Source organism: Peromyscus californicus, unplaced genomic scaffold (assembly GCF_007827085.1).
Source record: "Peromyscus californicus insignis strain IS unplaced genomic scaffold, ASM782708v3 Scaffold_12__1_contigs__length_115047231, whole genome shotgun sequence".
NCBI lineage: Eukaryota > Metazoa > Chordata > Mammalia > Rodentia > Cricetidae > Peromyscus > Peromyscus californicus.
Window position 1 is genome coordinate 63,304,103 of NW_026294413.1, and position 16,392 is coordinate 63,320,494.

Genomic DNA, 16,392 nt, shown 5'->3' on the forward strand with positions numbered 1-16,392 from the left:
CTCTGAATTTCCTTTCTGTGCACTCCTGCACTCCCAAACATTCCAGCTTGGCTCAGCCTGTTTGTTTTTGTTTTTGTTTTTTTGTTTTTTTTTTTCTCTATCCCTTCATAAATTGAAGTGTAACTGACATACAGTAAAGCAAAAATAGCAACAAAACAACAAAATCAACCACAAAACCAAACTCCAAACATTTTTCCATTTTTTAGTGTGTGTGTGTGTGTGTGTGTGTGTGTGTGTGTGTGTGTGTGTATGATAGAGATAGGTAGGAAGATAGATAGATAGATAGATAGATAGATAGATAGATAGATAGATAGATAGACAGACACAGACAGACAGACAGACAGACAGACAGATAGATAGATAGATAGATAGATAGAGACTCACTATGCATATGCATTTCAGGCAAGCCTTGAACCCATTATCTCCTGCCTCAGCCCCCCCTAGTGCTGAGATTACAAACATGTGTCACCAAGCCTGGCTTTTCTGTTGTCAGTTCTGTTTAGATGGGGCCAGAAACTTAGTTAAGTGGTTAAAAGCTTGCAGCATCCACATCAGGCTATGACTATAGTTCCAGGGGCTCCAATGCCCTCTTCTGGCCTCTGTAAGGCACCCAAGCATGCAGTCAATTAATTACACAGACAAACACATGTTACCTGTAAGTTCAAATTTTGTTTAGAATAAGATAACATTGGAATTATATAGTTTTTTTTTGTTTGTTTTTTATTATAAGATCTTAAAGATGCACTCTAAGGGCTTAATGTGAAATGGTAAAACAGTGTTTTAAAATTCTCTATTAAAACAATGAACAGCCAGGTGTGGTGGTACACACCTTTTGTCTCGGCACTCAGGAGGCAGAGGCAGGCAGATTTCTCTGAGTTTGAGGCCAGCCTGGTCTATGTAGTGAGTTCAAGGACAGCCAGGACTACACAGTGAGACTCTGCTTTGGGGAGAAAAAAAAAACCCCACCAAAAACAACAACAAAACAAGACAATAAGTTTTAGGACAGTGGTGTAACTTGGTAGTAGAGGGCTTACTTAGTGTGTGTAGCTCTTTCATCCCCAGCACCACAAAATGAATGAATAAATATTAAATTCACTTAAAAAGTAGAAAATAGATAAAACGCAATCATTTTTTTACAGTGTAGTTCTGTTCTTAGACTAGGGACATTTCCAACATCCTAAGGGACCCAGCTCTTTGGCTCCACATTCACTAGTTCCTGGTAGGGTTATTAGAGTCTTGATGAAAGTCTCCACAGAGGCTGGGGACGTCTGAGGCAGACACAGGAGAAGCATCGGATATGACCAGTTAAGCTGTCTGTGACTGGGAGGTAAACACTGGAAAATTTGCTGGCCAATCAGTCTTAACCTAGTTTGGATATCAGGAGTCAATTTCAGTTTTCATTCCATGTCACAGAGAGGTTAGGTCTACGCGACATACTGTGATGATGAAATAAACTGCCCTTGAAACCCACTTGTCCACACTCTGACCCAGAACACATGGGAGGTCCGCCCACTCACTCCTTCACACTTGGTGCAGCAATAGCCGGGCTGCGTCCTGGGACTGTTGACTGTCACACTGTCACTCTTAGGGTTGTACTTGTTTGTGCCAAAAGCATAGCAGTAAAACTTGCTCTCCGAGGCTGTCCTGTGAGCCAGCCTAGCTAGGAAGTGGTGAGCTCCAGGTTCCTGGAGACACTGCCAGAGATGACAGAGGACACCAGATGTCCTGTGCTGTAGAAGAGTATTTTAAGGTGTGTTGCTTTTGTTTATGCTTTGGAACATTTGTTTAATGATCCAAAGATGTGTTTGATTAAATAAAATTCACCTGCAGTCAGGAGGCTGCGTCAGGAACTAGCTGACAGGAAGTGGTAGGGAGGAGCCAGGTAGAGAAGGGCTTTTAAACAGGGGCCAGGAGAAGCACCAGGGCTTTTTGGAGGAGGAGAGGAAGGAGAGGGGGTGAGATATTTGCTATTCAGCCTCTCTGAGGAGCAGGTTCCACCTTCACCTTTGAATCTTGAGTTCTTTAGAGGGACAGAGATTTAGTTAAGTTCCCTTCATAGCTTTGAAAGAGTCAGGTGCCTGAGGGAACAGAATTCCCCCAGGCCACAGCTCTTACAGTCTACCCGCTGCTGGTAATGGCAGAGTTGCAGTTGCTGATTCAGATAGCTGTGGCTTAAAAGGCAGCAACCATTATTAAAAAGGCCAACAGTCCTGCTCTGGCCTCCACATGCACATCACTGCACCACCCCACCCCCCAACACACACACACAATTCCTTGTTAAAGTGGCCTGGCACTCACTCATCAAATGGTGTTGAAAAAATTAGGCATGACTTTGGACCTACATACAAATATCAGCTCCTTAGATAAAAACCTAGGTAGAAGACACATAATTCTTAGGTTCTAGAACTAAAATGTCAGTGACAGGAGAGGGCACACTGATGCAGAATCGAGCTGAGAGGGAGGCCCACTTCTGGTGTGATTTTTAATATAGCAGGATGATTTCGGGTCATTGAAATGAGAATGGCTAAAAAAAGTAAAGTAATTACTGCAAACTGCTTCGGTCAGCCCTACTCACTGGCTCCTGCTTTCTTAATAACCCAGGGAAAGGAGTGTGTGCCCTGTAGTAGCATGACTGGAAAAACATTGCCTCTGTTTGTGTCTGTAAAGAGATATACGATGACCAGCGAGACGGCTCAGCGGGTAAAGGTGCTTGCCATCAAACCCGACGACCTGAAAGTTTGATCCCTGGGACCCACAGACTGGAAAGAGAGAACTGACTCCTGAAGTCATCCGCTGACTTCCACACACGGGCCATGGCGTGCACCCACACCACAACCAGATGTATGCACACTAATTTAAAAAAAAAAATCCCCCAAACCAAATACCCACACAGACTCACGCGCTGTCTTCTTTGGAGGTAAATCTCATCTGACTCTTTCTCATGTGCAAAATACAGTGATGCATGCCTGCAAAGCATTCTGTTTGCTTACTGAAAAGTAATAAAGTAAATCAAGCCTTCTGAGCAGAGAACAGCTACTTGTAGCACATGTGTGTGGAGCTTATCTCCAGAGACAAAATTATATGCATAAAACCTTTACAATTGACTGGGGTTATGGTGCTGTAGCTGCTTTGTACGACATAAGATAAATAGAAACACTGTTCCCAAATAACACTTGTGTGAAGACCAGACAGAGGTAAGGAAAATGCACAGGCAGCTAGAGCCACTGTTGCATGCCCGTGACATCTGTGGGGGGTCTTAGCACCCTGTGTTTGCTGATTTCTCATTTGAGATATGGTATCTTATGTTTCCATGTTCCTGGGTGCTAGGCTAGTGTTCTGTCACCGAGCTGCATCTTCAGCTCTATCAGATCTGTTTTTTTAAAGTGAAGTTTATAAAATTCTCCTGCTTAGAGTCTGCCTCACAATAGCAACTGAAATTATTTCATGTATATGGTTCGGCATTTCCGATCTGTGCTTGAGGCAAGCAATTTCTCCACCATGGGATGTGGGGCAAACTTGATCTTCTCATGCAGAAGAATGATTCAGGCATTGTGGGAGCTCCTTCCTTTCTCGCTCCCCAGCCATCTTGGCGGCTGGTCTTGGTTGGGGGCTGTTCCGCACCTAAGGCAGGAAGATGGTGGCCGCAAAGAAGATGAAAAAGTCTCTGGAGTCGATCAACTCTAGGCTCCAACTTGTTATGAAAAGTGGAAAATACATGCTGGGGTACAAACAGATTCTGAAGATGATCAGACAGAGCAAAGCAAAATTGGTTATCCTCGCCAACAACTGTCCAGCTTTGAGGAAATCTGAAATAGAATACTATGCCATGTTGGCGAAAACTGGTGTTCATCACTACAGTGGCAATAACATTGAAATGGGCACAGCATGTGGAAAATACTACAGAGTATGCACACTGGCTATCATTGACCCAGGTTATTCTGATATTATTAGAAGCATGCCAGAACAGACTGGTGAAAAGTAAACCAGGAAAGTTTTTCTTTAATAAAACTTTGCCAGAGCTCCTTTAAAAAAAAAAAAAAAAAAAAAAAAAAAAAAAAAAAAGAATGATTCGGGATCCCAAACATTACACTGTGTAAAGACAGTTCAAGATGGGTAAAGACAAAATGCAAGACTTGAAGCTGCTTAGACAGCTGAGAAGACACAGGACACTGGTTCTGGAAATGGTGTTTTGGGTACGATACCAAAAGCACAGACAGCAAAATAAAAACAGATGAACGGGCTACATTAAACTGAAGAACGTTTCCATAGCAAAGGAAATAATTAACTACAAGCCACAGCAACCTAACAAAGAGGATAGAGTGTCTGGAACTCGCAGACGTGACAAGGTTAGCCCAGCATATAGAAAGAAGTCATACCAACTCCCCCACAACAAAATGACTTAATTAGTTAGCTAAAGAGTCAAGTAGGCATTTCAAAAAAGAAACACAAGTGCCAACAAGAATATTAAAAAAAAACTCTTATCATTAATCATCAGAAAAATGCAAATCAAAACCATAGTCGGGTATTCACATCAAGCCTGCCCTTAGTGCTGTCACCATCAAAGGTCAGAAAAGATGAGCTCCTGGAGATGCAGGAAACTGGAGTCCTTGTGCATCCTTAGTGGGTGCGGCAACCGTGGAAGACAGTATGGACAGTCCTTACAAAATAGAACTATTAGACCACATAGCCTCCCCATGTTCTGTCTAGATCCAAGAGAACCGAAAGCATAACTCTCAAGAGTTCCTTTCAGCTGTGTCCGCTGCAGCATTATTTATACTGAGGAAGCAATCTTCATTCATCAATGAATGAATGGATAAACAAATTATGGTATGTGCACATGATGGGACATTACCCATCTACAAAGAAGAAGAAAATTCTGTCATATATTGCACCATGGACAGAGCTTGAAGGCATTGAAGTAACTGAAATAAGCCAATTACAAAAGACAAAAACTGCATGATTCCACTTATAGCATCAAAGTCATGGACCCAGAAAGTGGCATGGCAGTTTTGTAAGGGCTGAAGGGGAGAGGAAGGCAGAGTTGTTCAATGGGTCTAGAGTTTTGGTTTTACAGAATGAGAAAGTTCTAGAACTCTGTTACACATACCCTTAGCAGTGCTTTATTGTACACTTAAAAATGATTAAGATTATAAAGGTTATGTTAGACATTTTTAGCACCATAAACATAGTTCTACTGAAAACACACTAGCATCCAATAGGAGTATAGGAGGAACAAATTTGAGTGTGATGGGAAATGAAAAGGACATCACAACCTAGCACTGAAATTATTAAAGTATAGGGGAGAAGAGTCTACCAGCGGTCATACAAGGTGAGACCAAACGACCCACCCACCCACACCTAAAGAACGCTTCTGGTACAGCTGCAAAGTGAGATCACAGGCAAAATGCTTTAGCATTCAATTACAGTGGTGTGTGTGTGTGGAAAGTGGAGTGGAAAGAGAAGGGGCTAGACAGAGCGATGGAGAGGAGCGGGGAGGTGGGAGAGAGGTGAGTGAGCGGGGCACAGAGCCACCAGCCAAAGTCTGAGGTGAGACATTTAACAGGCAATGTTTTATTGTTCCTCTGGGATATTATTTTTAAAGATTTCATGTAGTAAAATTTTCATATAATTTTACAAAGAGAAAAATAAGTTGTTTTGTTTTTATTTTTAATTCAAAATGCCATTGGCCATTATGGAGCTGGGTTGTTGACGCGGAAATGGCACAAGAGGCTAGGATCCCAGTTTTGAGGTAGAGGAGGCAAAGAGGCCAAGGCCACTAAAGTCACACCTGCCCCACTGCACTGGTCACCTGAATCCCGAGGCATTAGCCAATGTCCCTCCCATAGCATCTAGCAGGTTCTTAGTACCTGTCACTCACACACACTAGCAAGGTGAAGGTCCTCATTAGTAATGCTGCCAGACAGTCACATTCAATAGAAGGCTTCCCTTCTCAATGCTATAATGTCCAGGGAAATTTTACACCAAGAGAAAGCATGAGCACACACCAGTTACTGTTCAAAGATTTCCTCAAAGAGAGTTTCCTAGAAGGAGGCTAGAAGGCTGGAGGAGCTGTACCGTGGGATAAATGTCACACAGAGGTAACAGTGACCATTATGGGCAGCTTGGGAACTCGGAGGAAAACGTGGTCCACCCTTGTCTCTGTAGAGGCTTACAAGAGATTTTAAAAACTATGATCCTTAGAACTGAATTGTATTGCAAAATAAATTAAAATAAATAAATAAATAAAAACTATGATCTTACTCTGTGTGTATGTATGCATGCTTTGCCTGCATGTATGTCTGTGCACTGTGCATGCCTGGTGCCATCAGAGTCCAGAAAAAGGAGTCATATTTCCTAGGACCAGGCTTACAGATGGTTGTGAACTGCCATGTGGGTGCTGTGGTAGAGCAGCCAGTACTCATAACCACCGGACCATCTCTCCAACCTGTCCAGAAAGGATTTTACAATTTTTTTTTTTTTTTTTTTTTGGTTTTTCGAGACAGGGTTTCTCTGTGTAGCTTTGCGCCTTTCCTGGAACTCACTTGGTAGCCCAGCCTGGCCTTGAACTCACAGAGATCCGCCTGGCTCTGCCTCCCGAGTGCTGGGATTAAAGGCGTGTGCCACCACCGCCCGGCCAGAAAGGATTTTAAAGAGGGGAAGGACCCGGGTTAGGAGACCAAGCTCTATCTAGCCTTAGCTGCTTACATGGCTCCGTTACTTAAGGAAGAATATTCCATCCTTCTATGGCCTTACAAGTGAAGAGAAGAAAAGGTGACTACCGCCCTCTTCACGGGTCTGCCAGGGACTCTGAAAATATGAGAGAGAGGGAAAGGGGGAAGGAGAATGGGAGAGAGTGAGGTCTCCACAGACACATTGAAGGTCACGTGAGCTAACGAAAAGTTAATGCATCTGAAGATGAAGTGCAGAAGCCCAAGTAGCAGAAGAGAATGAACTTCTTCTCTCCTTAGATTGCTGCTGGGACGACAGAGTGGAATCCTCTTCAGTGTGGATTCTGATAGTGGGGGTGGTGGATACAGATGCCACTTTAAAAGAAAGAGGGGGTGGTAGGAAAATTGAAAGATATTTATCTGTTAAAGTCATATGACATAGAACTTTCCAGATCTGGACTTTTCTATTTGCACATTTCTGATGCTGGCCAGCTCATCATTTTGTATGTTGCACTTTCTGAAGTTGATACATGGATCCAGAGGCTGGGTCTTTGGTGATACAAGCCATGCTCTACATACTCACTGTCCAGCTGGGGGAGGCCACCAGCACAGGTGGCTGATGAACACTGAGCCACTTGACTATTATGACTAAAAAGCATGTTTATATACGGTAGTGAGAGTATTTAAGTGCTCTAATTTCTTTACAACCTTGAAGAAACCTGTTATATTTTCCATTTTAATTATAGAGAGCAGGGCACAGGGGACTAGGGAGAGCAGGACACAGGGGACTGGGGAGAGAAGGGCTGTGTAGAGAAAACTTGTCTAAAAACAAATAAGCAAAACACAAGAAAGTAAACAAATATCATTTTATTACCACAAAATTTAACTTTTTTAAAAAAATCTGAACGAATTTGACTATAAGATACATGGATGAATGGCTAGACAGACAGACAGATAAATAGATAGATGGAATGATGCAAGATGTGAAGGAAAACTATGTAGACATTTTGTACAAATGGACTCTGACGATACACCCCTTTTATGACCGGCCCCTCTCCCTGAGAATAACGTTCTTCAGGCTGACTCACACAGCGGCATCAACACTACATTCTTTTTTATAACCAACCAATACTTGGTGTGTTGGTTACTTTCAACTACTGTGATAAAATACCATGACCAAAGCAACTCACAGAAGGGAGAGTCTGTTGGGCTTATGGTTCCAGAGGGAGAAGAGTCCATGATGGTGAGAAGGGGAAGGGAGCAAATAGCAGGCACCGTGTGGCAGGAGCAGGAAGCCGAGAGCTCCCATCTCAAGCACCAATGAGCATGAAGAAGATCAAACAGGAAGGCGCAAGAGTTTTTACTCTGAAAGCCCGCCCCCAGTGACATACTTCCTCTAGCAAGGCTGCACTTCCTAAGCCTTCCCAAACAGCTCCACCAACCGCGGAATACGTATGTAAATGTTCAAGACTTTGGGGACATTTCTATTCAAGCCATCATAGTTGTTACATGGATAGACCATATTTGTTGACCCTGACATCAGTTGGTGGGTACTTGTGTTGTTTCTACATTCTGGTTTTGGGGAATAACACTGTTGTGCCTGTTCATGTATAAGCTTTCAGTGGTCCTGTGTGTTCATCATTCCTGGGTACATGCCCACAAGTGGAAATGCTGGTGGGAAGAAATGATGTTCAAGCCTCTAAGCAAATGCCCAACTGCTTCTCAAAGCAGCTGGGTGTTCTCGAAGTTTCAACAGTGATGTACGAGGTGCAGTTCAAGGGTCCCCATTTCTTCACATCCTTAGCCAAACCTGCTGTTAGTCATTTTGATTACAGCCATCCTGTGGGGTGTGAGATGTTTTGGAAGCTGGCCCTGGCATTTAAAAACTAGTTGCTGAAGGCTGAAAGTGCCAAAACAAAAGAAAGAGGCAGACACAAAGTGCAGCTTAGGGTCTTGGGGACAGAAGCGAGTCTTGGGTGAGAACAAAACAGAAGGATCCCCACACCCCGAGGCAGGAGGAAGGGCTGATACACTAAGCTAGACAGAGGTGGGCCACAGCTGGCAGGAACAAACCTACACCAAATGTCAGCCAAGAAGTAGTCTAAGTAGCTGGGCATGGTGGTACACACCCATAATCCCAGCACTCAGAAAACTGAAGCAGGAGGATCTCAGGTTCAAGGCCTGTCCTGAGCCACACAGAAAACCTGTCTTAAATAAATATAAACACACATCAACAGACAAACAAAATAAACCTAAGAAACGGTTTTAGTGCCCATGGCCAGCATAGTACATGCAGGTCTCCCAAAAGTTCTGTTGGCCATCTAAGGGTTGGGGTGGGTACCAGGTCACCTGGCAGTCAAAGTGGCAAGATGGCTGTACTGTCGAGTAGTTTATATTGGCCTTGATTTGTGGTTCCCTGAGGAGAAACGATTTGGAAAAGCTCTTCATGGGCTCCCTTGTCTTCTGTGCCTTCTCTCTAAATCCTATGCCCATTTTAAGCTGGACTGCCATTTCATCACTGGACTGCGCAGGTTCTGGGTGTGACTCCTCATCTCACACATGCTTTGGAAGAATTTCTTCCCATTCTTTGGGACCCCCTCCCTTTTATGAGACAGGGTCTCTCTTTATGTAGCTCTGGCTGTCTTGGAAATCTCTATATAGACCAGGCTAGCCTCAAACTCACAGAGATCCACCTGCCTCCACCTCCAGAGTGCTGGGACTAAAGGCATACGCCACCACACCCAACCTCTTTTCACTTTCTTAATGTGTCACTTGAAGCACAGAGTTTTTAGTGTCACTAAAGCCAATTTGTTGTCTCAATGGTTGCTAATATCTTAGGTGTCATTGTCTAAGGTACCATTGTCTACTTCAAGTAAACAGAGACCTACACCATTACTAATTGTTTCCTTCAGTGGAAAGCACAGTCCCACTGTCACATGACTATCACCCCCATCCACTTCTGATACCTTCTTATCTTCCCAAATTGAAAAACTGTCTATTAAACAATAGCTGCCATGGCAACCACCATTGAGATTCTTGTCTTTACGAACTTTACCACTCTGAGTACCAAATACAAGTGGAGTCATAGAGTGCATGAGTTTTTGTGACTGACTTTTCCCATTGATTACTATGACTTTGAAGTTCGTCCATGTGGTAGCAAATAATAAGACTGGCATCTGTGGTGTGTGTCTTATTTTGCTCATCCGGTTACATTAGTCACTTTTCTCTGTCAACATGACAAAATGCACAATGTAAACAGCTTAAAGAAGGAACGATTCATTGCTCTCTTCCTAAGCTCTTGGCTCCCTAGCAACAACTTCTAAAATCTTAGGGTCTCTAGGGATCTTAGAGGGTCTTCTCTCCGCACACGATGCGACTGGGGCATCTTGAAGGACTTAGGATGGAGATCTGTCACAGGAAAGACCAAAGCATCAGGAGAGGGAACAGGGCTAAAGGGTGACTGGCTTGCAACGGCTCTAGATTTATAGCCAGTCGGGGTGATAATGTTAGAATTGTGTTGCAATATAAGACACCTGGTATGCTTGAGATAAGAGAATTTCCGTGTGTGTGTGTGTGTGTGTGTGTGTGTGTGTGTGTGTGTGTGTGTGTGTGAGAGAGAGAGAGAGAGAGAGAGAGAGAAAGAGAGAATCCTTTTACCATATTATAGTGACCAGAGCTATACCATTCTATAGTGGAGTATAAGCGTGGGGAGAAACACTGGCATTCTCCTCTGCCTCCATAATGCAGTGCTTGGTTAAAAAAAAAAAAAAAACCCCAAAACCAAATTCCTGGCTATGTATGGTGGCACACACCTGTAGCTTCATCACTTGGGAAGCAGAGACAGGTGGATCTCAGGTTGAGACCCTGACTCAAAAATAAAAAAACAATTAGTAACAACAAACCCCCAGATTCTTAGGGTATGCTCCTGACTAGCTGACCAGAAACTCTGTGGCTGGAGCCTGGGGCTGCTCCTTTTTGGGGGTGGATATTTCCGAATTAAGGCTATGCTGCATAACCCAGCCTGGCCCAGAGCTCACTGTACAGCCCAGGTGGCCTTGAACTCATGATTCTTCTGCCTTGAACAACAGTGTCTCTTTGACCACAGCCTGGCTCCTTCTTCAGCTTTGCCTTGGCTGTTACTGTTGGAGCCTTGCCTTGATTCCTAAAGCAGTCAGGTCTTTCCTAAAACTGCAACATTAAACCAAACACATAGAAAGTAAAAGTATAAAATTTGTGTTTGGTAAACGGTGGGGGAAAATAGATATTTAAAATAAGCCTATGTAGGTTTTGCCCAAGTCACTGACAAGAAGTGTGTTTCCCCATCTGATGAGCCTATCCCACGATGGCTTTCTTCAGTGGAGAAGCAAACTGAGGAGATTTCAATAGGGAGGGGCTTTCGGGCAAGTCCTCCTGGCTTTTCTTAGACTGTATCTGAACCGTGTTGAACATTGTGTCCCCACTGGAACCATTTAACTGACTACTTTTGCCTAAGGCCTGACTCAATTTCAGGAAGTTGTTTTACCATAAGAAAACCTGGATCAGGGACCATCAAGGTCTCCTGAGATTGTCAAGCAGCCCAACGTGCACGGCGGCTCCCAGCAAGTGAGTGATGGCATTTCCTGACTCCTCTTCAACACAAGAAGGATGGAGAACATGGGGGAAACCCAAGAGCAGGCTGAATCATGGAGACTCATTGCATGCCAACTGACCTTTCACCCCTGTGAAACACACGGCTTCTTTATTAGGGTCAGGTGGGAGAGTGGAGTGTTTATTAATTTAGATAATTCATAAAAATGTGGCCTCACTAACAAAACATGGCCCCTCTTACTGCAATCTTTATCAGTGATCTATGGAGAGTAAACTTCATCATCCCACACAACTCAGTCTATTTATAAGGAGACAGCCATCTGTATGGTGAAAGAGCAGATGCCAAGCATACACACTCAATGTAGCATTAGGAATCCAGGCTTACTCAAACAATCTCTTGGGTTTTAATAGCCTTTTCAGGAAACTGACACAATATTGTCTATGGAATGCAAATCTCCAAATAAAAACGTTAATCCCAGCTGCTCAGTCTGGGCTACAGGGAGAGTCTCAAGGCTAGAATGGGCTACAGACAGAGTGAATTCCAGGCCTGGGCAACTCCATGAGACACTGACTCAAAATTAAAAAAAAATAGAGAAAAGGTTAAGGCTGTAATTCAGCGGAAGAACTTTACACAGCATGTGTGGAGTCTGGGGTTCAATCCAAGGTGCTGCATTTTTATAAGCCACAAGTTAAAATGTGTTAAAAACATAGTAAGTTACCAAAATATGGCAATTTAAAAGGAAACCAATAGTATATCAATAGAACAATATGTTTGAAGAATCAGAGGCCAGCAGAAAGATCAGTGTACACATTCATCTCTAACAGACCCCTGATGGACTGACTATTGAATTACCTTAGTTCCCACTACTCTCCTCATAAACCCTCTTACATTTAATTGCTTCCTGTATGATCTTATTATCATCATCACCACTTTTTAATAACGTTGCCTCTTTCTGATTGCTCTTCTTCTAAAATGAGTATCACCCTCCCTTATCTTCCAGGCAGCACTGTGGCCAGCCAATAACCACATGCCAGAGAAGAAAGCAGAGACCAAGGGGGAGAGGCCATGCACACTCAGTATTTAAAGCATTTGTCTGACCCCAGAGGCAGGAAGCACCCTCATCCTCAAGCTGCCCCTCAGAGAGCAAGCAGGGTGCCCAGAAAGCATCACTGGTGATGAATTCCTTCCTGCATCAAGGCGGAGATTCTAAAAGGCATTTTGAAGATACCAAATTAAAGATGAACTAACTTCCAGAAGAGCAGCCTAGACTCACTCCCCACAACTCCCCCATGAAAACAAGAAAACTGGCAAAACTACTCCCCCGCCCAGAACTGTGTAAATTAACCAAAGACTTGCAGCAATCCAAACAGTACTTTTGAAGGAATCAGTCTGAATCTGAGTAGGAAGAGTGAGTTTTATGGTGGCCCCCACTGTCTTCTTCCCTTCCCCCTCATCCCCAGTCCCACGTTAGCCTCGAAATCTAAAAGCCCTTGGAAAGCACGAAAACCAGTAAACAGCCACGTGAGGTAACACCAATGGGAGCCACCAAAAGCCACCCTCAGAAAACTCCATTTTCAAGGTTCGATCTCAGGGATCTTCCTCAGGGAACCTGTATGGGGATAGCTGTACACGTGTCAGATACAATCGTCTACCATGGAAATGTGAGGTAGCCAAACCAGTCAGGAGGCCAAAACACAAAAGGGAACCATAGGGAATGAGATGTTCCCACGAGCTTTGTAAAGCTGTGGCATACCACTGAGAATCTAGAAGGCCTTGCATGCAGAGAGCTCCAGAAATAAAAAGGTAAGATCTTAGAAGGGGCAGCCTCCAGGCTTTGAGAAGGCAGGGAATGAAATCTGAGGCAGAGATGTGGAGGACGGAAGTGTGCTTCAAAGCAACACGCAGGAAGGCTGGGAGACTTCGCCCAGTACACTGAAGGAAATCCCCCTTCAGTTATCAGGGGATCCGCTGAGAGAGCAGAGGCTAACCAGCAGGAATGCAGATCTCATGAACTGTCCAGGAAAGGCCCTAAGCAAGCAAACAACAGCCACAGCAGCTCCCAGAGACGGAGAAGAGAAATCCATTTTTTTTTTTTTTTTTTTTTTTTTGGTTTTTCGAGACAGGGTTTCTCTGTGTAGCTTTGCGCCTCTCCTGGAACTCACTTGGTAGCCCAGGCTGGCCTCGAACTCACAGAGATCCGCCTGGCTCATTTTTTTATTTAATATTTACAGCTTTTTTTTTTAACTGCATAGAAAATCAAGGATTTTCTTGATGGCTCTGCTTTAAAGGTATTTGCCTGGCAAGCCTGGTGGCCTGGCTTCTTTTCCTAGAATCCATGTAAAGATGGAAGGAGATAACTGAATCCACAAAGTTGACCTCTGACCTCCACATATGTGCTATGGCGCGCACAAACACACACACACACACACACACACACACACACACACACACCACTTGCCACATACTAACAATAACAGCTAATGTTTTAATAAAAAAAAAAAAAAAAAGAACCAGGAGATATGGTCTAAACATGGGAAATAATGCACCTAACAGTAACTGCCCTGTGTGTGTGTGAAACCCGATGCAAAATTTTCCAAAGAGGACTTTAAGGTAGACACTGAAATTATGTACACACCACTAAAGGAACCATGTCTAACTGAAACTAGGTAATTTCTCATTAAATATCAATAATGGGATAGGGCTTCTTTTGAAAGGGAGAACCAAACACATTCTAAAGTTGAAAAGTGTGCACTGAATGGAGAGATCCAAAGCAGACTTGGTCTGGCAGGTCATAGTGTTGAATACTCTTGCGGCTCTGTCCACGAAAATTACTAATTCTGGTGAACAAAAGGGAAGTTACTAAACAGAACCGCGGAGGTCTACGCAGCACCATCAGTGAACCAACATGCACATAACGGCAGCCCCATGAGGCCAGCCAAAGGAGAAAGAGGAAAAAACGAACATCAGAGAAATACTGGCTATTTTTCTTTTTGAAATTTTATCTGAAGAACATTAATGAACACATCTGAGGTCAACAGGCTGGTCACACACAAGAGATCTCGAGTAAGATTTGACAATCTGACTTCAGAGTATCTGAAGGTCCAGAAGCCAGAAGTTACTGCAGTGTGGGGAGCAGATCCACCAACCAAGAAATTCATCCCAGCAAAGCTAGTCTTCAAAATCAAAGAAATCTGTGTCTTTCCAGCCCAGCAAGGACTGAGAGAGTTGGTCTCTAACAGCCCTGCTGTATGAAAGGGTCACACAGAGTGGTTGCAGGAACATTAGATGGTAACTTGATTCCACAAAGGGAAGTAAAGACCCGGGGTAGTGAATGGTTGCAGAGGGAAATTTAGAGGTATAAATGTGGTTTTGTTTACACCACTGTCTCCCGCTGTCTGATTTTTAAAATGACCGTATAAAAATTATAAAACTAGAGCCAGGTGTAGTGGCACATGCCTTCAATCTCACCACTTGGGAGGCAGAGACAGAAGGGTCTCTGCGTTCTAGGCCAGCCTGGTCTACATAGTGAGTTCTAGGCCAGCCTGGGCTACGCAGAGACACCCTGTCTCAAAAAAGAAACAAAACAAAAACAATGCATAAATAAACAAAACTGTGTTTTGAGGTTATAAATATATAGCTACAGGCTGTGTGACAATAATGGAAGAAGGGAGGTGAACGGAGCTAAAACAGAGCCAAGTTTTTGTATGCTACGGAAATTGCATTGTTACTGAGTCAAACTGGAGTGTCCTGAGGTGTCAATAGTAATCATGAGGCCAATACAGAGAACGTATAAAGGAGGCAGCAGTGGTTGGTGTAGAGGATAAAATGTAGAAGAGTAGTGCATGCCAGTCACTGCATCTCCTGAGAGGTAGAGGCAGGGGGATTGCATGTTCTAGGAGAGAGAGACAGAGATGGAAAGACAAAATTAAAGAGACAGACAGAGAGAGAGAGAGAGAGAGAGAGAGAGAGAAAGAAAGAAAGAGAGAGAGAGAAAGAGCGCCAATGCAAACCCTCTCTAGTCAGTGAAGACATTACTTATAAGTGGACTGTATTCTTCACTCAAAAGACAGATTGGCCATATGGGTAAATATAAATCAAGACAAAATGGTCTGACTCCAGGACTACATTTAAGATTCCCAAAGGTTGACGGGCGGTGGTGGCACACAACTTTAATCCCAGCACTCGGGAGGCAGAGGCAGAGGCAGGAGGATCTCTGTGAGTTCGAGGCTGGCCTGGTCTACAGAGTGAGATCCAGGACAGGCACCAAAACTACACATAGAAACCCTGTCTTGAAAAAAAAAGCAAAAATAAAACAACAACAAAAAGATTCCCAAAGGTCAAATGATCTACCCAGATACATTCAGCGTTCAATCTAGGAAATGTGGAGACAGAACATGTAAACAGGTGTGATGGATCAGGTGACTGACTTGCTCTAAGACAGTCTAATCAAACAGGTGACAGGACATCCCAATCATTTGGCAGTACAATATAGGCTGGTATTGTGGTTGGTGTTAATGTCAATCTGCTACCAACCAGAATCCCCCAAGTTGGGAGCCTCACCTGAAAACTATCCAGATCGTCTTGAGTGATTCGGGAAGGCCCACCTTGATCACCCTGATCATGGACAAGGCTTTCCGGTAGCAGCAGATAAAAAGAGTCTGTCAGGAAGATCACCCGCCTTCTCCTCGCCTGGCCTTCCCTCTTGCACTGAGCTGATCTGCCCTGTGGTTGCTGCCACTGCTGATCCCTTCCCTGCTCTCACACCGGCATTTCCAAGCTTTCACCGTGGACTAGTGGCTCTCTAAGAACTTTCCAGCTTCAGAAGTCAGACTAGGATGGCTGAGGCACCAGCCTCGTGGACTGAGAAACCACCAGGTTCTCAGCCTCTCCTGGGTGATTCTCTGTTGTCACCATTTTAAAGCTGACTTCATAAATAAATCCCCTTGGTTCTGTTCCTTTAGAGAACCCCGACAAATACAGCTGGGAATGAAATGGGACTGGCATTTCAGGGACAAATGTCATCTTTTTATGATTTTGTGAAAGCATCTCCTGAGAATCCAGAAGGCTCCTTTGAATGATGCTTCCACAATAAAGCGTTTGCAACTACATTCCTTTTTTTCCTCAGTATTCCAGCAC

The 16,392-nt window shown here is 43.8% G+C and overlaps 2 protein-coding genes across 2 annotated transcripts in view; one reads left to right on the plus strand and one right to left on the minus strand.

Annotated features, from left to right (window-relative positions):
- Nucleotides 1-16,392, minus strand: part of Spata13 (spermatogenesis associated 13) — a 222,753-nt gene that overhangs the window by 197,504 nt on the left and 8,857 nt on the right. The gene's annotated exons all lie outside the window — the stretch shown is intronic.
- Nucleotides 447-4,006, plus strand: LOC128107307 (60S ribosomal protein L30-like). The gene has a single exon (XM_052733049.1). The coding sequence runs from the start codon at nucleotides 3,635-3,637 to the stop codon at nucleotides 3,980-3,982; it is 348 nt and encodes a 115-aa protein (XP_052589009.1). The 5' UTR covers nucleotides 447-3,634; the 3' UTR covers nucleotides 3,983-4,006.